This window comes from Gavialis gangeticus, unplaced genomic scaffold, assembly GCF_001723915.1.
Source record: "Gavialis gangeticus isolate Ggan-Ray unplaced genomic scaffold, GavGan_comp1, whole genome shotgun sequence".
NCBI classification, from domain to species: Eukaryota; Metazoa; Chordata; order Crocodylia; family Gavialidae; genus Gavialis; species Gavialis gangeticus.
This window is the reverse complement of record NW_017729006.1, coordinates 5,384,249-5,405,932: the sequence shown is the minus strand read 5'-3', so window position 1 is coordinate 5,405,932 and position 21,684 is coordinate 5,384,249. Positions and strand designations below refer to the sequence as shown.

General features: G+C 41.2%; 2 protein-coding genes across 7 annotated transcripts in view; one reads left to right on the top strand and one right to left on the bottom strand.

Moving 5' to 3' along the window:
* Positions 1 to 6,850: 6,850 nt before the first annotated feature.
* Positions 6,851 to 21,416, bottom strand: OXSM (3-oxoacyl-ACP synthase, mitochondrial). Of its 4 annotated transcripts, XM_019508773.1 has the most exons (4): positions 21,115 to 21,204; positions 19,053 to 19,125; positions 13,966 to 14,987; positions 6,851 to 7,712 (listed from the first exon to the last, which is right to left on the bottom strand). In XM_019508773.1, the coding sequence occupies exons 3-4, from the start codon at positions 14,949 to 14,951 to the stop codon at positions 7,310 to 7,312; spliced, it is 1,389 nt and encodes a 462-aa protein (XP_019364318.1). In that variant the 5' UTR covers positions 14,952 to 14,987; positions 19,053 to 19,125; positions 21,115 to 21,204; the 3' UTR covers positions 6,851 to 7,309. The 4 variants fall into 4 exon arrangements, with proteins under 4 accessions (XP_019364318.1, XP_019364321.1, XP_019364319.1 ...); XM_019508776.1 differs by lacking the exons at positions 19,053 to 19,125; positions 21,115 to 21,204 and adding an exon at positions 21,340 to 21,416 and having other exon boundaries at positions 13,966 to 14,984; XM_019508774.1 differs by lacking the exon at positions 19,053 to 19,125 and having other exon boundaries at positions 13,966 to 14,984; positions 21,115 to 21,206.
* Positions 21,210 to 21,684, top strand: part of NGLY1 (N-glycanase 1) — a 44,219-nt gene continuing 43,744 nt past the window's right edge. For all 3 annotated transcript variants that reach the window (XR_002095923.1, XM_019508772.1, XM_019508771.1), the window contains exon 1: positions 21,210 to 21,360. Coding sequence is in view for 2 of the 3 variants with exons in the window: in XM_019508772.1 (XP_019364317.1) it covers positions 21,233 to 21,360 (128 nt within the window). In the remaining variant the exon portion in view is untranslated. The remainder of the gene's footprint in view (positions 21,361 to 21,684) is intronic.

The window sequence follows — 21,684 nt, the reverse complement described above, 5'->3', positions numbered from 1 at the left end:
TTCTTACTGGACTTCTTGTATACTTAAGAGATGTTAGAAAAGCTGTCAGGCACAAAGTGCCCTTCTTCAGGTTACCAACTATACAGTTGGTCCAATAAAATATATCACCAAAAATCTCTTATTCTCGCATATTTCCTGTATCGTTATAGCTGCAACAGTTATCTAATCCTACTACACCATTTTCTGATTTACTCAGAGTTCATGATCCTAGTTTTAGCAGCTTTTAGGGGCTACATTTTACAAATTACCTCTGGAGTGTCTCTTACAGTATACCAGCCTAATGTCATATTTTATTAAGATATTCCTGCTTTTCTAGTATGCAACCCAAATCCTTATTTGTCTTCTTGCTTACATTAGATATTATAAGCTAACAGGTTTGCAGATTTTTTTCCGACAATGACTCCCCAAACTCTCTTCACATTAATATGCTGATGCACTTTTCTATCACTTCTTGGATTTTACTTCAGACTTATTATTCATTAATCCCTGTTGGACTGCATTGCTTCATACTAACTCAGCTGCTGAAATAATCTAAATCCTTCTATATCAGACTGCATTTTTCTCATCATTCTCTCCGCTTTTCTGTTTAGTAACGGTAGCAAATGCAAAAATTATGCTGTTCAGTCCTATAATTCAAGTCATTTGTGTAAAAATATGAGAATTTAGGGTACTGTTAATCCTTGCTATATCCCACTAGGAATCTTTCCGCCATTAAAAATATTCATTTACAGTACAGCTACCACATATTTTCTGCATTTTAAATTCAGTATGCCAGCCTTCCTCCGCTTACACAGATCTAAGGTCTAGACTCGAGTTTTTAAATATGAAATCTTGTGAAAGGTCTAATCAGTTATACCTCTGATAACCAGCTCTACCCCCAAAATCTTTCTTACGTCAAGCACTGTCCAAGAGTTAACTAACTAGGATGTTTGCTGATGCTAAAAAGAAAAATGCTATGTTCTTGACTTCAGTTGTTCCTTTGCAAAGTATTTCCTACTGAATCCTATATACCAGTATTAAATTTCAGTTTTTGTGTAAAACTTTGATCCTTTCTAAGCTCTTAGCCCCTATCCCAGGTTGTTTCTCTTTAACCTCTTTTAAATGCCATTTAAAAGATTCAGCAAAATTCCAAAAGAAATACTATTTCCCAAAAGATTCTGCAAAATTCCAGAAGTTTTGCATGGTTTTATTTTTCCATTGTTTTGATGACAAGAGGAACCCAGCATCACCATTCCCTTTTCCTTTCTCTCTAGTTTATTCAGTACTAAAATGCCACATTGTGACATCAACCATCTGATTCACAACCAATATTCTGGAACAATAAAACAGACCTACCCCTGAAGAGTCCAGCCCAGTTTTCAAATGAACCCAGTGCATGCTGGAAGTGTAGTCACTGTTGTGTGAATAGTCTTGCTGTGCTAGTTATGAATAAAAAACCTCCTCAGTTGTGTCTCACTGATTTGATTTAACACAGAAACAATGTATGAGAAGTGATAAATTCTACAGCAAAGATAAAAAGAAGAGAATAATAAAGTAGAGATCTATGTTCCCCTATACTGTTGTCTTCTGAACATCACCTATGTGGAAGATTAAGTCTACAAGTCTTCTACGTTTGGAAAAATGATGACAGGGAAAAAAGACAGTCTTAATTGGAGCAGGTGCCAACAGAGCCAGTTTAGTTATAAGCCTTATGCTATCATCTCCAGTGAATCATCAATTTTCAACTACAGTTGAATGCTGACTTTTAATGTGCCTACCTTAGCTATATAATCATTTCTGATACCTTTAGCACCACGTATATAAGAAAAAGCAACCCTAGTTAAATAAAAAGGCAGAGAGATTAATGTTTTATGAATGTTGTCATCACATAGGTAGGTATCTTGCATTATATTTACAATATTTGAATTAAAATATAACTTTGGATTTCTGCCCATCAGGTTATTACATTCCTATGATGCATTTTCATTTTTTCAGCAGTCCATCATATTTTTCAGTATGTTTTTTCTAAATGCACAATAAATTATGGTGGGATCTGTCTGTTGAAATATTGTCCCTCATACAGCATTATCTTTCCATAAATGTACTTATCCAAAGTTGACATTGTGCATAACTAGATGTGAGAATTGATCCAGCTTTCATTAGGATCTGTATTTCCCTGACTAGAAAGCTGGACAGGACAATGACATGGCTAACTACTTTTCTCTGGTCATAGGAACTGGAGTCAGAAGCTGGCTTCTGTTCCTAGCTCTTTAACATGTTCCACTATTTGACCTTTGTCCAGGTCTGGATGCAGGCAGCAGTCACATCTGAAGCATTTTAAATACCTTTGAAGTGCTTCGGATGGTAAGCTTTATAAATGGTGTGTCCTTTGAAGCTCTCCAGCATAGTAACTGTTTGAATGAGGAAGTCCTTAGAAGCATTTTGTTTCTTGATGGGTGTATGTTTATGGAGTATGACAGGAGACCTCTGGACCCTCCAGAATCCCACAATTCTCTGCTTCCCCCCATCATGGGAGAAGAGGAAGAGAGAGCAAGAAAGACCATCAGCGGAAGCAGGAGACCCCACGCCCTCCCTACCACCAGAGCTCTGCAGCCCCTACTCCTCGCATACCTCTCTGGTTCCAAAGCATAGGAGCTACAGACTTCCATTCTGGCGCTTAGAGACGGCAATGGCACTCCGACATCCACTGACATCTTTTCTGCTCCCCATAAAATCAGAGGGGAGGAAAGAAGCAGAACCACAGCCCCGGGAGATTGGTGGGCTGCAGAGTAGTATTACTCTACTTTGTGATGGGAGACAGAAATGGAGCCACACACCATCACAGGCCAGTGTTGCAGCCCCTGACTTCCAGGGCAGGCCTGTCCTATCCTGCAGAACCTGCAGCTGCAGGGAGCCCCGCAGCCAAGGGTCCGTGCCCCGCTTGCCCCCCACCCTCACCTACACCATGTTTAAAGGTCTTGATGCAGGCAGGGAGCCCCTTTCCGGCCAAGTGAGAGTAGTTCCCAGCTCTACTCCTGCCCTGGCCCTGGGGAAGGAACCCAGGTGTCCCCAGCACATGCTAGCCCCAACCCTGCAGAGCCCATGTGCATGCAGCCTGGGCCCAACTATTTTATTTCAGTGAGTTTGTACTGCAATTAACCGCAATTTTGATTTTTCAATGGAACAGGGGGCCCCAAAACTATATCTTGCAGGGGGGCCACAAAAATTGTGGGCTGGCCCTGCTGGCTGAAGAGTATTTCTGTATGCAGCTGTGGTGATACTGAGGTGTTCCAGCCAGAAGGTGTGACAGGAGGTGTAAGTGTTGGGGTGAACCCCTACAATTTTTTTTAAGTGTTTCCAGGCCTGTTATGCTTGGAAACATTTCAGTGTTTGTCTGCATGCATGAGATTAGTATGTGAAAAATACTATGCAAGTGCTAAAATAAAAATACCTTGTAGATTGGCAGGCAAATGTACTGAGCTGGGTGCAGGAAACGCTGACTTCTAGTCATTTTTTTCAGTGCCTGTTGTTACTATTCCAGTGCACTTCAAGCCCTTATATCCCAGAGGCCAAAAAACCCATTGTGGTTCAAAAAACGGATTGGACATTTATAAAAAAACTGTCCATGCAGAACTGCAGTAATGATATATCAAAAAGAGAGATTTGGGAAATATATTAACCCTAATGCTCTAGATCATTAGTTAATCTCAAATATTAGGTGAGGTACAAATAAACTTCCTCTGAGGAATGATTATCCTTAACTGGCAACTGCAAGATATCTTGCACCTCCTTCCAAAATCACTGCTACAGGACATTGCTCTGGATAGTATGTTTTACCAGACAGATAGCATATCTGTATGACAGTTGGCATATGTCATACAACAAGGCAATTCCTATGGTATTATAGAGCACTGAAATGCCCACCTGTTCCTTTCCATCTCCCGGTAAGAATATTTAACATCTTAACTCATTAAGTGGAAATAATATCCATATATGAAGTCAGGTGCAATTCCATCTTGCTTTCTGAAAGATCTTGGTGCTCAAGTATTTTAATAATAACATAAGAGGTGAGGGTAAAAAGGAAAATATTTTCTTGAAACCATATACATGCATTTCATTTTTAACAAAACTAAGCTGTTCACAGAAGCCATAAAGTCAGAATGATATAACCAAGTAAGAGATAACCAAGTAGCTATAACCTCAGCATATTATTTCAATACAATATTTTCATTCTGATGCATTTCCTCTAAAAAAAAAAAGCTTTTCATCTTATGATGTCGTGCTTCTAATCTTGGTTTAAACAAAAAGGAATGGGACTACAAAACTACAAAAGTAATGGGATTTTTATTGCTGTTTAAGTACAGCAAAACAAATTCTGTCCGTATGTTAGGTTGGGACAGATGTTAAGGTAAGGTTGGCATATGTCAGATAGGTTTTCTTCACAGCATGTCTGGGCCCATCATCATGTGTTGTGCATTGATGGCCTATTAAAAATGTCACTCCTACTCTGTGCTTCAGCTCATTTGCCACCTAGGCATTCCTCTTTAAACTGCTGCTCTGTCTCTTTTCATACATTAGTTATATAATATGCCAAATGTCAGCTAAGGTTCTGTAAAATGTCATAAATTAAAATTAACATGTAACATATTATGGGAACAGATTCAAGAATCTTTATTCATGTCTTCTTACTAAGCAGATGACATGAATATGGGCAACAATCAACTTGTACAATGTCGAACTGCTTAAAAATCTGCACAAGACAGATGCATATTTGATTGAGCTGGATCACGTTACTACTCCCACATACGCACTTTTATGTAATTATGGAAAATTTTCATCTGATGTCTGTCTTTGCAGGGTTGCTTAGCATAGCAGCACTCAGAGACTAGACCTGGTGCTTCCTGCCATGGATTCCCTCTGATGAATCAAGTATCTTATCTTATGAAATTAATGTAACACTGTCAAGACATCTGAATTATTATTAGAAAATAAAAACTTTTCCATACACCCTAAATCACAAGGTACTGAGTGCCTCTGTTTTCCATGTTGACAGTAGCTACTGACACCTTCATGGTCCCCTTCATGGCAACCCACATAAGGATTCTGGCCTTCTGCTGTCACCTTTCACATGATGAGATACCAGTTATCCTCTCCATTGAGGTTTGAGGCTGCAGCCCCCCACCATGTGTTACAAACACCTCAGCAAATCTAACTCCAGTTCAAATCTGCAGCATAGCTCTCAGACACAAAGACAGGGTACATCATTTTTTATAAAGCAAAGTACTATACATTGAGCAAAAAAAAATCAGATAAAAAGTGTATTCCTCAAACACATTGAAGAACTTATAAATATATTTAACCCACAAGGCTGTCACCCATCATCCACATGTTGACCCCAGCAGGTTGGTAACAATCTTATGCTTGCCATAGACTGAGACTCACCCCAGGCTAGGACTGTCATTTTACACAGTTTGTATTATTTGTCATTATAGTAATCTAGGCTAGGAACAGAAGTGACACACAAACTGATATAAGTGATTGGAAACCTTTCAAAGCTGTCTGTAACACAACAGAAGTTCAGTGTACATAAACCACTCTCAAAACAGCCAAAACCAGTTCAAGATAAACCTGGATGGAGGTAGTATCAGACTTAATTGATTTAGATTAAACTGGTTCATTGAACTTCTGTCTCAGATCCCCTCCAGATTCAAGTTAACTCACAGTCCCCCAGAACCCTGCAAATCCCCCTTCACAGGGTGGGTGGGCTAGCCTTGACCCAAGCTGTCTGCTCCAGCTGAACAGGGAAGCATGCTCTAGCACCCCCCAGCTTCTGGCCTGGGCTACTGTGGGCATGTGGCTGCATTTTCAGAATCAAAAGAGAATATCTGTTCACTTGCTTATTGATTTAGTCTACAGTTTAGACTAATCAGCAAAGATTGAATTGAATCAGCTTCAGGATTTTCGACTGTCTGTACTTAGCCTTAGAATCAAATAAAAATTTTTCCTGGGAAAGGTATAGAATGAAAATTCAGGAGACATTTTACTCAATTATTTCACTGCTGGAGATTTGTATTAATGACCTTCATTGTCTCTAAACCCAGCAGGAAATATTCTTTTAGATTACTAAACCAGAAATATAATCACTAACAAAAACATCAAGTTAATAGTCCCTGCATGCCCCATGATTCTATAACAGTTATCATACCGTACACATTCAACATTCATGGATTTCAAAGACAAAGGCACATTGCAGGATGAGATCGTGCAATAAGAGAGATTATTAAATGTAATCTTTTAACATAAATTTGTTTTTATAGTGTATGCTAATTATTCTTTGAATTTCATTTATCCGGGAAAATTTAAAACATGGCTAAGATTTACTTCTAGGCTGTCATACGCTGCAAAAGACTAGAATGCTTTCATTGTACACACAGCAGGGGAATTTGTATATATTTATTTAAATACTATCTATCACAGTGTGAAATAAAATCATGGCTACCAACATATTTAAGGAAGAAACAAGCAAGTGACAGAATAACCCACCCTTTAAATTAAAATATATATCTGTACACTAATAGCCTTTAGGGGAAAAGTCATTTCAACTGAGTTATTATTTTCATGTTGTAAAAAGATTCAGCTTTGATGCAAACAAAAGCCTAAGTCTCAACACCCTGCAGCTGTCTCTCACTACCTGAAAACTGTTTTTTCCCCCCCATCTAGCTGGAACAAACTTTGAAAATGATTTGGAGAACAATTCCATTTACAAAACCATTCCATTTTTTACAAAAAAATTCCATCTTTCTGAGCTTACTGGGGAAAAATGGAAGCTTTTTTATTCTGGCATATACTTTTGCAGACTTATTTGTAATAAAGTATTTTAGAGAATTTAAACCTATTTTTAAAGAGAGCATTGCTGAAGTGATGAATTTGTTATTTTAAAGGTTACATTTAAACTGAAATAAGACTAATCATATCGTAAGAGGAAGAATAGACCAATTAAACAATGAGTGCTGAATCCTGCCAAGTGCTGAGCATCCTGAATTCCCAGCAAAGTGAGTATGAACTGCAGACACATAGCACAGCCCAGGAACCACACAGCATTAAGTATTACTTATTGAAAATCTGATTTTATGCTTTCTCCTGCACTCTGTAATATAACCTGGTAAGTATCAGAGAGAAAGAGGGGTGAAGGAAGGAGTCTCAAATGTGAGCAAATAAAAAGTGTTCTGGTTTGTGTAAAAATGCTGTGGGACAAGAAGTTATGCATCTTTGCAAATAATTTTTCAGGTGATGCACCAACTAAATGCATAGTAATTATACACATCTTAAACTAAATATTACCAAAGCATAAGGTTGCATTAGTACCACCAAAGCCAAATGAGTTAGTGAGAGCAATGTGTCGTTTCGCACTTTTCCACTCTTGGGCTGTTAGTGGAACATAATTGAGGTCAAATTCTGGCTCTGTTTTATGCAGGTTTAGAGTCGGTGGTAAAATTCCATGGTAACAGGACAGTGCAGTAAAAGCTGCTTCTATTGCTCCTGCAGCCCCTAAGAGATGTCCTGTTGCTCCCTTTGTTGAGGAAACTGCAAGATTATATGCATGCTCTTTAAAAAGTCTCTTGATAGCTTGATTCTCAGCAGCATCTCCTAGTGGCGTGGAAGTGGCATGCGCATTGACATACGTTACTTCTTCAGGACTTATTCCAGAATCTTTTATTGCTGCAGACATACATCTAAGGAATGAGAGAGAGAGAGAGACAGCCTGATTACCCACTGCCTTTGGAGTCATTCACAAACATCTGTACAGGATGACTGAAATCAAGATGCAGAATAAAGGCACAAACTTTGTACAACTATAATCATACAAGGTGAAAGGCAAAGGAGAAACAGCCCCATATACTTTATCATCAGAAATGCACGAACATTATATTTACTTACACCTCTGTCATCTTTCATGGAATCATAGAAAACTAGAGCTGGAAGGAACTAGTCCAGCTCCCTGCGTAAGGCAGGATGATTCCTGTCTACACCATCCCATCCGACCTGGTCTTACAAACTTTCAAGGAGCTGGAGTCTACAGTCGCTCTAGGTAAGCTGATATTATGCCTAGCCACCATCACAAGGAAGTTCTTTCTAATATCTGATCAAAAATTTCCCTTGCAACAATTTAAGTTTATTATTACTTGTTTTGTTCTCTAGGACCACAGAAAATAATCTATCACCAACTTCTTTCCTTCAGATATTTCAAGACTGCTATCAAATTCCTCCTCAGTCTTCTTCTCTCCAGACTAAATAATTCCAGTTCTTCCAACCTTGTTTCATAAATTGTTTCCAATCCCTGTAATCATTTTGGTTGCTGTTTGCTGGACTCTTTCCAATATGCCTTTCTTGGAATTCAGTGTCCAAAATACAGTACAGGTTTCCCTTGCTCTATGCAGGTTCTGTACGTGTGAATTTGCTCTTATACGAAGACCCTTTTTACACCAAAAATTAGTTATATGCAAGGTAAATACACTCTTATGCAATCGGTGTGGTGGAAGCCCACAGTCAGCTGCTTTATGCAGTGCATTGTGGAAGTGACACACACCAACACAGTCTCCTGTGTGGATCTGTGCTCCTCGCTTGTTGTCTGCAACATGTTTCTGTAGTTGCCATCCCCATAATGATAGTGCCCTGTGCTTGTGTGTAGAAGTGCACCAATACATCAGTCTGATATTGGATTGGTACCAACATAAAGAAAAGTGGCTGTATCAGATATTGGCCTGATGGGGCTGGTAATTTGGCCAATAAATGCCCATGCTGCATGCAGCTGCAGCACAGCACTCAGGCAGTGAGGAGCAGAGCTGGCAGTGTGGAGAGCTGCCTCCAGCTGGTAAGTCCACTGTGGTGGTGGGGGGGGGGGAAGGGACATGTGGGGGGCAGATCAATGCCTCCTACAGTGAGGGAAGGGGCAGGAGCAGCTGCTGCCCAGCCAGGCGGGGGGCAACAGCTCCTGCCACTGCTTGCACCACAGGAGGGCGGGGGATAGGGAGCATGTGCCCCCCGGATCTGCGCAGGGCAGGCAGGCGAGCTGCAGCCAGGGCTGCGCCGGGTTCCTCTCAGCAGGGGCTGGGCTCAGAGCAGGTGCTGGTGGCACTGGGAGGATGCTGCATCTACCCCAAATTTCACCACAGCTCTGCTCCCAGTACTGCTACCACCAGCTGCCAAGAGCAACCCTGGCTCTTCCCGGTATGTGGGTGGAGGCAGGGTGTTGATCCGGGGCTGTGCTGGGTGGCTGGTGGTGCTGGCACTGGGAGCGGAGCTGCAGCAAAATTTGAGATGCATCAGCCACTGCCGAGAGAAGCCCCACGCAGCCCTGGCTACAGCCCGCCCTGCCCCACCCAGCTCAGATCTGGGTGACACATGGCCCCTCCCCCCGGCCTCCAAGGGTGCAAGCAGAAGTGGGATTTGCCACCCCCCCACAAGCCGCAGCTCCACCCAGCCCCACCTGGGCAACACCTGCCACTGCCTCTGCCCCTCCCTCACCGTGGGGGGCATTGATCATTCCTCTCCCGTGCTCCTTCCACCACAACTGACCTACCAGCTGGAGGCAGCTGTACCAGAAATCAGATTGGTATCAGCCAATATACCTCCTTAAATATCAGCTATCAGTATCAGCCCCAAAAATCTTGATCGGTGCACCCCTACTTCTGTGTACTGTCTGCTTTTCGTAGGTATCAAAATTGTCCTGTAAAAGTGGTAGAAATGGGTCTGGGGGTCAGTACAGTCGGGTTCTTGGAAACGTATCCCTATTTGTTACATTGTAAAGTGGGTTCCCTTTATGTGAATTTGAGTTATGCACCCTTTCCCAGGAATGCATGTACAGAATAAAGCAAGGGTAACCTGTATTCCATTTGAGACCTCACCAGTGCTGAACAGAGCAGAAGAATCACTTCCCTTGATTTGCAGGCAGTGCTCTGGTTACCACAACTATTTGGTTTTTTTACAACAAGGACACACTGTTGATTAATATTCACCTTGTAGTCCACTATAACCCCCAAGTCTTTTTCCACAGTGCTGTAGCAGAGTCAGTCATCTTCCAATTTGTATTCAGGCAGTTGACTTTGCACTTCTTAAATTGAATTAAATTCAAACTATTTTTTCTAGTTTATCAAAGTCATTTTGAAACCTAATCCTGTGCTCTATTTTGTTATATTGTGTAGAATATATTGATTGAATTAAAGCTTACACTGGATAAAGTGACCAACTGTGGGGTACCAAAATCTAGAACACAATCCCAGGCCCTTCACAGTTCTGAGACTGAGTACAGAACTCTGGAACCAGAAGGAGCGTACCTGGCACCACAGGAATGTTTAAAGGGTTGACCATTCAGGACCAATTTTCCAAGTTTGGGATAAAATTTATACTTGAGGGACTCTGGAGGAACTCCATAATATAGCTCTAAAATTAATGACAGTCCTGGGAAGCCTAGTGTGGTTGGTCACTACGGAAAAAATATTTCATAGGTGAGAAAAGGGAGATAAAAATGAATGGACCCACAAACTATAGATATTACTGTTCCATGGAGGTCTCTTTTCATTTGTAAAGTTAATAATAATTTATCACAATAAACAATTAAATAACATTTAATACAAAATGATCTATTTCCCACTGAATGTCTTGTTACAATTATATGTATGAAATATTGATAATACATTTGTAAACAGTTATCCCAGAAGTAAAAATATTTGTAATTTGGGAGACACTGAGATTAACTGTTAACCATTTCCCAAAGCAAACTGAATTACTACACTTCTACAATTTTAAGATGTACATATGAAAACTGTGTTGCAAAGAACTGTCAAGGATGAAAAAAAAAAAAAATCTGCAGCTAGGGAGAAACCGAGATTAACAATGAAATACAGAACAATACATTTCCCAGATTAGCAAAGCAATTAATTACAAACTAAGTGTTATAAGAAGAAATCTGGTAAGTTATTCTTCTACATTAAATACATAATCAAGCTGAAATGTGGACTGAGCCTTACAAAACTATGCACCAGCTGTATACTTAATATACTGACATTTGTTATTGAATGCACACATGCAGAACAACAAAAATTAAATCATTTAGTACATTCCCCTGCCAGGGCAGAAATCATTTACAAAGGAGTTAACCGGAAGGCACATCATATAATAAGAGGAGAAATTAACTAACCATAGATTATACCTATAGTATCATTCTACCAAGGTCAGTACAGTGGACTGACTCACACTGGCACTTTCTAAGAAGGCACAGATGACGGACATTTAGGTTTAGCTGTGATTAGGAGCTTCTGTCATCCATATCACTTCCCATTCAGCCCGCCTTCTTATGGTGTTTTACTTGCTTTATTTTTTGGACTACCTGGTATGGTAGTATCTATGTTATATATACACACAAAAGGAGTTGTTTTGAAAACCAATACTTTAAACTTTTTGACTTTTACACGTCAAACCTTTAACTTACTACAGTAAAGCTATGAAAGCTAGAAAATTCTTCCTGTGTTCTTCAGCAATGTTATTTAGTTAATCCATGGAAAGCTCTCAGGTGGCTTATATGCTTAAACAGATAACAGGTTTAAGTGAGATCAAATCAATTATGCAGCATTTACACAATGTTCATTTTATAAACCTAAAGCATAAAAACAATGTAAATGGGGGTAACAGGTTTTCAAATTGTGTGAAAACCAGTTTTCTGCAGATTACTACAGATGAAAAATGTCTGAGTAGTAGGGAGAGCACCACATTTTTTTCAGATACAATACACCACCAAATAAAACACACACAGGTTTTGAAAGGCAAAACAAAAAGTGTTTTTTTTCAAAATCATGGCTGACCATATGCTATAGATTGAGTCCTCCTGGCAACACAGAAGCATGGCATCAGGAACTTTCTGGTGTGACAGACTGTCGCCTGCAATGCCAGGCTTCCTGGACACTGTTTCCAGGACTTACTCTAAGCCACACCAGGTTATGTCCTAGGCCCTTGCAAAGGGCAATTGTAAGACTGTTAGTTTCTTTACTGGAAGTACTTCTTCAAAAAAGGTTCGGTAAATGAAGCGTTATTTCCATATCACAAGCTTCATCAAAAGATCACTTGTTGCTTCAGGCAAAAGCTCAGCCAGTAAGTACGGCCATGAGAAGGTTAACATATGACACTGCCCCTTTAGCTTATTAAGCATATACAACAGCATCCATCCTGACAGCTGCATGCCATGCACATTGTCTCCAGGAGTGCTCTTTTTACAAAGAAAACAGCTTCCTCACTTAAAACACGCATCCCAGTTTTGGGGGGCTGTTTTTTGGGAGGAATGGGAGAGGGAAGATACATGTTGTAGGTGAGAAAATAGAGCACTTTCATCTCCATAGATATAAATATAAAAGAATGGGGCCAAAAAAAATCAGCATGTTGTTTAGCCTTTTGTGACATGGAAAACGCTGAGGTTGGCCTGCTGAAAATGTAACTATCCCATTATTTTAAAAAAGTTATCTAGTCAGTCTATAATGTGAATATTATAGCTGTATATAAAATTGATTTGTCAGTACATCAGTGCAAATTAAAAGCACTTTCCTGCTGTCTAAATGCAATGTTTGTTTCTTATCCAACATCCAAAGCCTGAATCTGTATTCAGATCACACCTGAGTAAGGTATTGGACATATTTACTTGAAGCACGTGCTTTACTGCAGGTATGTGTCTAGATATCTTTCTCAGTCAAGGTCTTAGATCTTTTACATGGAGTTCTTACTCTTCCTGCTGACAATATCTAAAGAAAGTATTTTGGGAACTTGAGATTCTCCAACTGCTATACAATCCCTGCATTCTGTGTAAGGGTTGTCTGCATACTAAGAAATATTTCTATATGACAACCTACAGCTTTTGTATTCTGATACAAAACTGCTTTTGTACTTTACTGTCTCTCCTGTCTATAGGCACAGGGTGAATGAGGTTAAAAAAAAACAACCTGTAATATGATAGCCTTAAACAACCAGCTGCCGAGAGTTATTTGTGTGAATCTGTATATATCAAAAGTACATGTGAAATATTCTAATATGGAATAACCCTTTCATAACCCTTTATTGAGAGGCTAATTCTAAAGAGTATCTACTTACCTATTACACCATAAAGAAAGAAAAAGAGGATAAAGCCTTAAAAAAAATCTTTCATCATTCAGATGGATTTCTCAAACTTTTGGAAACCTGTAGGTCTGTTTATCACTTACACATCAGATAAAATACATATGAATTAGGCCTGTGTGAAGCAGCAAGTATTCCCTTTGGATTCGCATTCAACTGATTCAGAGGGACAGTGATTTAATTCGGAGATTCGAATCACTATCCTGATTTGATTTGGCTGAATTGCATCCAAAAGATTTGGTGCTGTTTTGGAGATTTGGCCATAGACTAAACAGGCAGCAGTCCTCACCACGCTGGACATAGCTGCCTCCAGCTGGTAAGTCTGTTGTGGTGGGCGGAGTGGGGAGGAAAGGGGTGTGAGGGGGGGGAAGGAGGGATTTGGGCTGGGATGTGCTGCCCAGCCGGGGCGGCGGAGGCATGGGACTCAGGAAGGGGGCAAACAGCAACAAGGTATAGCTCCTGCTCCCAGCACTGCCACCTAATTCATAGCCTGTCACTTGCCTAGTCAGGGCGGGGGCACAGGATGCGGGCGCCGTTTAGTCTATGGCCAAATCTCCAAAGCAGCGCCAAATCTTTTCCAAATCAATTCAGAAGCTTCTGATTCAATTTGGATCTTTTAACTGGTCTCCCAGTTTGATTCAGATTCAGAGATTCGGCTGTTGAATCAGGCCAAATCTCCTGCAAATCAAATTGGCTGCCGAAGCTTCACATAGCCCTAATATGAATGCTATTTATGAGAGGTGCACAATGTTTCTCTAGATACCTTTGTAAAATACTGATTAACAGAAAATAACATCTTAATAATTTATCTGTAAATCTACAGGTTCTTACCTGAAAGCACCATCTCCATTTGGATCAGGGGCTGTTATGTGGCAAGCATCACCAGAGAGTCCGTAGCCTAAAATTTCTGCATAGACCCTTGCTCCTCTTTGTACAGCATGGTCATATTCTTCCAACACCAACACAGCTGCACCTTCTCCCATTACAAATCCTTCTCTCTGTGAATCAAATGGTCGGCATGCCAGTGTAGGGCTTGAGTTAAAATTAGTGCTGAGGGCCCGGGCTCTGGCAAATCCAGCCAAGGACAATGAACTTATACAAGCCTCTGTTCCTCCAGCCAGCATTACATCAGCATCACCATAAGCTATAAATCTAAAGGAATCTCCAACAGCATGTGCTCCTGTAGTGCAAGCAGTTGATACAGCATGATTGGGCCCTTTTAGTTGGTATCTAATACTGATCTGACCTGCTGCCATATTGACCAGGATCTTAGGGACAAAGAATGGGCTGACTTTGCTATATCCCTTTGTCTTAAATGTCAAGGCTGTATTGAAAATCTCTTCTAGTGGAACCATTCCCATTCCAACAGCCACACCAGCAGTGAAGCGGTCCAGTTCAGACTGTGGATGCCAACTGGAGTCTTTTATTGCTAGCTCTGCAGCACTAATGGCCATGATAGTGGCAGAAGACATGGATTTGATCTCTGATTTTGACAAAAAAAGTTCTTCATTAAACTGACCCTCACCATTTCCCCTTGGCACACAAGCAGCCACTTTACAAGGAATATTTGTATATTCTTCCCCATTTAGAGAAACAATTCCACTGTCTCCTTTGAGAAGGCGGTTCCATACGAATTGTGTCCCAACACCAAGAGGAGATACTAAGCCAATACCTGTGACAACTACTCGCCTCCGACATTTAGAAAGCGATTTGGTGCTAAAACTCTTTCTATTACATGTTAAATACTGATTTAGTTGGGGGGTCCGAAGATGAAGACTTGCAAGTTTCAGTAAACCTTGTGAACACTGCAAAAACATGGTGGAGAGGCCAGGATTACCTGCAGCTCATTCCTGCAACAAAAAAGGCACCAATAAAGTATCTAATGTGAAAGGCCTAAAGCAGATTACAATTCAGACTTACCTTTTAAATACCTGTTTGCTTTCTAAACTGCAGAGAAGGATGAACCCTGCCTGACAACAAACATCCTACTGCAGCTATATGGTTATAGGCTTTCATTGCAACCTATATAGGAAACAGTGAATAGAGCCCTTGATAAAGTCACAAAACTTGGATTCAGTTCCTGGCTTTGCTGTAGACCAGGTGTGACATTCTGGGCAAGTCATTACACTTTACTGTCCCAACTGAATTTCTCCTCTTACCCTCTGTCTGTGTGTAAGCTCTTCAAGGGCAGGCAATGTCCCTCATAATGTGCTTGAACAGTGTCTAGTACAATGAAGTCTTAAAGCTGTAGTGCAATATAAATAAACAAGTGCCTTCACTCAAATTTTTCTAACGTTGTACTCATAAATGTATACTCTCATGGGCAGTAAAAATATGACCCTAATAGTAAGGCAATCAAAGGATCAGTTAATAATATTTGTTTTTCTTTTTGTAGAACACTAACAACTTGAATGGAGTGCGAGTTGCCCATAGGCCATGGGCCAAAGGTTGGAATCCACTAACTTAGAAAAATTATTCTGTAAAGAAAACAGTAGAGTAGAGACTCATTTTTATCATTCTCAGGAATATTTTATGAAATTTGCTCAAATAAGGTGAAAAAAATCTAACTGGTAGACCTGCAAACTCTTCCTCAATTTTTAAAAATCATATATGGTCAATTTTTTTTTCTTGCATATCATAACCAGAAAGAACCTCCCAGTATAAAGAAATATCTCTGCAATGGCAGGAACATAGAAAGAATACGAACTGCTAAATCAGTTCAGACCAGCAGTCTAGGAGATTATTCTCTACCAATGTCAATACCAGATTCTTCTAATAAAGGTATACTGAAAAAGTAATCTTAATACAAAAATCCAATGTTACATAAGGTTAGATACACTTCTTTTCAAAGTGAGAGTTATTAATCCCATTACAGAATGATGTTCCAATTCAGTATAGCAGCTAATGGGGGACACATTATTTTATCAGGGTATATAATTTAAAAAACAATAAAAAAAAGATGGATTTGACTTAAATTATTTCTCTCTGTAAGAAAACATACTTACCAAAATTGTAATAACCAATGTTAAGATATAAACCTGCTATACTTCATTATTTTTAAGTTGAATGAAAAAAAACAAAGCAGAAAATTAAACCACAAAACTAACAAAGTCTCCTGCTAAGAAAATAGAACCAGATTTTTCTTTTAAATAGCACTGAACCACTTCTGGAGGGGGCAGCAGCCTCTTCTACAGATACAGAAGGAACATCTTCATTTCAGTTAATGGAATTAAATTAAATTCCATGTCTAAGTCATTCAAAACAGAGAAGCTGATTATGATTTGAATGAGGAGGAAAGCATATTTCCTTCTTCCACTATATATGGTTAATAAAAATGGCATATGACAGAATGAGAACTATTAGTTCTAAAACCCTGAAAGCCATGGTAATACTGGCTCTGTTTAGTAAATTACCTGAAAAACATATTTAAAAGTAAGTTTATGTATCCAACACATTTTAGATACTTATAGTCTATTAAAATATATATTTTAAACGCTTCAACTCTGCTTTTGAATTTATTCTCAATTTCCATCTAAATAGCAAATAATCTAGTAAAAATAGTAAAAAAATGCAAAAAAACATGATTCAGAATAAGCATGTTTCAAGCTATATAACTGCTTAAATAAATATGTATTACTATAACATCCTTCTGGTTAGCAAAAGGTACTAAATTTAGGTCCTGAACCGGCAGCACATACTACAGTGTAATTTACATCAGCTATCTCCAGGGCTACTGCATACAGTAGGTAGCTATTATCATCAATGCTGGGAAGAATGGATGGCTCATTTGCTTTTAACGAAACAGCAACACCAAGATGGAAGAAACAAATGAAACCCAAACTAGTGTACTTGTAACATTAGTTTCCCCTCCAGTTCTTTTAAAGGCAATTCTCCACAAGACTGAGTGAAGTCACCCTAGCTTAGAGATATGTATTATCTGTCTCCTTTTTTTTCCACACCAGCATAAAAAAAAAAAAAATGTTGGTTTAGTATGTAGGCGTTAATGCTATTTCATTTGTAAAGCAACAACTTGTAATGGCTACTAAGTAGGGGTGCACCGATAGAGATTTTGGGGGCCGATATCAATACCTGATACTTAAGGAGGCATATTGGCCAATACTGATCCAATTTCCAATACAGGTGCCTCCAGTCCTTAAGTCCATTGTGGTGGAAGGGGAAGGGGTAGATCAATGCCTCCCATAGTGTGGGAGGGGGCAGGGGCAGGGGCAGGGCAGGGTGGGATGGAGCTACAGCTTGTGGTGGGGGTGGCTCCTGCCACTGTTTGCACGCAGGAGGGCACGGGGGGCGTGTGCCCCCGGATCTACATGGGGTGGGGTGGGGGGGGCTGCAGCTGCAGACTGGACACAGAGCTGCGCATGGCTCCTTGGCGGGGACTGGGCTTGGAGCAGGCCCCGGCAACGCTGGGAGCGGGGTGCAGCCACCCCAAATTTAACTGAAGCTCTGCTCCCAGCACCACAGCCACAACCAGCCCAGCGCAGTCCTGGCTCTTCCTGGCATGTGGGTGGAGGCAGGGCATTGAGCTGGAGCTGCAGCAAAATTTGGGGTGGCTGCAGCCACCTCCCAGCGTCACCAGCGCCCACTCCAAGCCCAGCCCCCACGGAGAAGAACCCCACACAGCTCTAGCTCCAGCCTTCAGATCTAGGAGCACACCCCCCCCACACTGTGCCCTCCCAGGGTGCAAGCAGTGGCAGGAGCCACCCTCCTCCATGAGCTGTGGCTCCATCCCATGCCCACCCCACCCTGCCTGGGTACTGCCTCCTCTGCTGCATCCCTCACCATGGGGGGCATTGAACTGCTCCCCTCACACTCCTTCCCTCCCCCCCTCCCCTTCCACCACAATGGACTTACCAGCTGGAGGCAGCTCTCCACACTGCTAGGCTATGCTCCTCACTGCCTGAGTGCTGCACGGAGCCTGCGTGCAGCACAGGTATTTATTGGCCAAATTATCGGCCCCATCGGGCCAATTTCCAATACAGAACAGCCACTTTTCTTTATGTCAGTACCAATCCGATATCAGACCAATGTATCAGTGCACTTCTATTACCAAGCAATGGCAATCAGTCCCTCTTAAGAAAACAAAAGTTACAAATACCAAATCAAATTAGCTTTGATTATTTAAAACAAAGGTCCCTGCTGGTTAATTAAAATTAGGAATATTAATTACCTTACATTTAATTTAAATCAATCCAAGCTGCCTTCCATAGAAGTGAATACATTTAATTGTCAGACATGCTGTGTGGAGACTTTTCAGTAACTGTTTGCAAAGTGACCATATTTTATGGTTGTCTTGACCACAACAGGATTATCTTTTTAATAAACCTAAAATGACTGCAACGTCTCAACCTACCATTCAATATAGCCTATCAGACTTAAAACTAGTGGTTCCCCAGCAAGAAAGAACAATGTTTAGTACACTAATACCAGAAGTTGTTTCATGATCTAAAACTACAGCTCAAGTAGTCAATTGAATTCTCATTCACAAAAGTAAAAATATCAAAGATTAACACAGGTGAAGTCATAAACTACCTAAGGTGTTGTTTACTTCTCCTATTTGTGTTTTCATACATTAGATGAAGCACTGGTATTAGCCATATTTCTTAGTGGGAAGCAACAATGAAAATTACTGGGGAGAAGTTAGTATGGTTGCATAGTTTATATAACTGCTATAAAACAGGAAAAATCTGTCTGAGCATGGTAAAAATTGCTAAGATTCATTTTAGGTAAAATGCAAAAAATATATATTTTCAGTTTGTAAGAGAAGTGAAAGTCTTTATAGGACGGTAATGTATCAAAAGCAGGTACAGCCTCAACATTACTGTAAAAAGAAAGAAAGCAAGACTATACCAAGTAGGTACAACAGAACAGAAACACCTTCATCTTACATATTACATACCCCAAGTGTCTAATTTTCAGTGTTGAGTGTCTCTGACTCCACGTGAAGTCAAGTGAAGCCACAGGTGCTCAGCCTATCTAAATATCAGGAGCATAAAGCACATTTATAGGGATAAAAACAGAGTAAAAAATAGGGATGAGACTCACCAAGGTAAATGTATTAGGAGTTTCTAATCAATGATTTAATTGAAATTGGGTTACATTGAACATTCTCAGAAAATTCAGTTCTCACAGAAAAATTGCTGCGAACTTCAGGAAAAAGGCACTATATTCTTCCTACAAAACAAAGATTGAATTCTTATTTTATGTGAAAAAATGCAACTATGAAGATGCTGGTTGTGATAACATAATATGCTATGGTGCAACTGGAGCATATGTTTGAATTATATTACAGCTTATGTATTTCTAATCTGGATAAGCAGAGAAATATCTTTTGTGTCCTTAAAATATCTTGTGTCCTTATGAGAGCACTGAAAGAAAAAAATGACTACAGTTGTCAGATTCAGGGAAGAATGTCTTGTGTTCAAAAGCTCGTCTAGCTGTATCCCAACCATGTAGTTGGTCCAATAAAAGACAGCATCACCCTAATAAATCCTTGCCTCTCATATACAATTGTCATTAAATTTGGCCATTAAACTGCTTCTACTCAACTGGGTTTTTTCACCCTAGAGTTCAACAGTTAGCTTTGGGGATGCTTCTACGATTATCAATACACATAAACATAAGTGGAGAATAGAATTGTTTCCTATTTTTCATATGCCCTGAGAAAATCGTGTTTACATAAGGCACAGGACAAGTGCCACTTGTATCTACCATTAATTCACTGTGTCGCTTTAAGCAACAGCTAGGCACTTAAATCCACAGGCACCGACGTGATTTTTTTTTTTAGATCCATTTTCTATGCCAGCTAATAACTGGCCTAGTTGGCCAGCCTACCTTCTGCAAGTAGCCATGTTGTCACCTTATTATTGAGGGGGAAAAAAAATTATTTTGCCATTAGCCTTTTCTTGAATGCTTATATTTCTTGAAGACAAGGTTCTTTGGATGAATCTGATATCTTTTTAGTTGGTCTAATAAAAGATATCAGATTCACCCAAAGAACCTTGTCTGCCTATGTCCTTAGACCAACATGGCTACAACCTACACCCCTGTATATTTCTTGAATGCCTTTTCTTTTAACACATGATCAGACACATACCTTGTGTTAACAACAGATTCCCCTACTGCAGGTGACCTCCCTGACCTAACCAGGGATGGTCAGCCTGATGTCGCTGAAGACAACAGAGGCCGGACTAAAGCTCCCGGTAATTTGGCTATAGCAACACAGGCCAATTTATGACATCCCACTCCTTACTTTTAATAATACCACTGCTATTGCAGTGCTGTTGCCCCTGGTTTGTAAAGGCCCCAGACGTGCAGCCTGGGCAGGATGAGAATGCAGAATGGCTTGGAAGAGACCCAGTCCCCAGCTTCCTGGTGTAGCCTAATGCTAGCAAGCAAAACTTGTGGCAGAGGTGATATCTTTTATTGGACCAACTAGATGTTTGCAAAAAAATAATTCTTTATTTGCAAGCTTTTGGGCACAGACACCCTTCATCAGGCATACGAGACTGCAAAGATCATAAAAGTTCTCCTAGGTAGAAATGAAAATTCATACACCTGAAATCATTCACCCACTTGCCGCATCGAAACAACCCTGAACCTGTCATTTCCCCAGGCCCCCTCCCCACCAAGGCAGTAGGGAAGGGTATGCACTGTCACCAGCTGCAGCCCCAGCCTAGGCGAAAAAAAAAGGGGCCTGGCCCTTTAAACCCCCCACCTCACGCCCTGGTTCCGGGAGCAAGTGCTGAGGGCAGCGGCTTCGCAGTTATTACTGCGCATACTCACTAGTATTGACCGGGCTAAGCTCGGCCCGTGCCGTATAGCAGAACTATCCCCTGTGTGCCCAGCGGCAGCAGTAGCTCCTCCCCCGCTGGGACAGGCCAGGAAGAGAGAAGCGGCAGCCCCGGAGTCCGCCTGCGACAGGTCAATAAAGTTCCTAAGACAAAACGCGCCCGCCCGCATCACCTTCCCAGTACTAGCGGCTGTTTCGGAGCCTTCCGGATTTGGGGCGGGCGGGCGCGTGTTAAAAAGCGTCTGCTCGCAGGTGAAGGGAGGAAAGCACCAAGCGCCCGACCGAAGAGCGATGGCGGCCGTGGTGGGCCAATCCTCGCAACCGTCCTCCCAAGCCGTGAGCGAGCTGTGCCAGAACGCTCGAGAAGCCTTCCTGGAGGCCTCGCGGCTGCTGCTCACCTACGCGGATAACATCATCAGGTCAGCGGCGCGGGCGGGCCCCCCCAAGCAGGAGCGGCGCCGGGCGGGAAGTTTGTGGTTCGCAGCTAGCGGGGCTGCGGGAGGAGAGGCGGGTGGCCGGGCGGGCGGGGTCTGAGGAGCTCTAGGAAAGTACTGGCGGTAGCGCACAGGGCTGTCTCCGTGCCGGGTCCCACCCCAAGGGCTATCGCTGCCTGGGCACTGTACCTAGGGTGTTGCCAGCCCCGGCCGGGCCCCGTGCCCCCTTCCTGGTGTTAAGCCCCTGGTACCTTACCCATCATCCCCGCATCTGGACACATCATGCACAGCAGTACATTGCTACCCTCC

Coding starts and splice junctions, on each gene's coding strand:
- OXSM (XM_019508776.1), bottom strand. CDS start 14,951: ATGTTTTTGCAGTGTTCACAAGGTTTACTGAAACTTGCAAGTCTTCAT. Junction 7,713..13,965: donor AATGGAGATGGTGCTTTCAG/GTAAGAACCTGT, acceptor CTCATTCCTTAG/ATGTATGTCTGCAGCAATAA.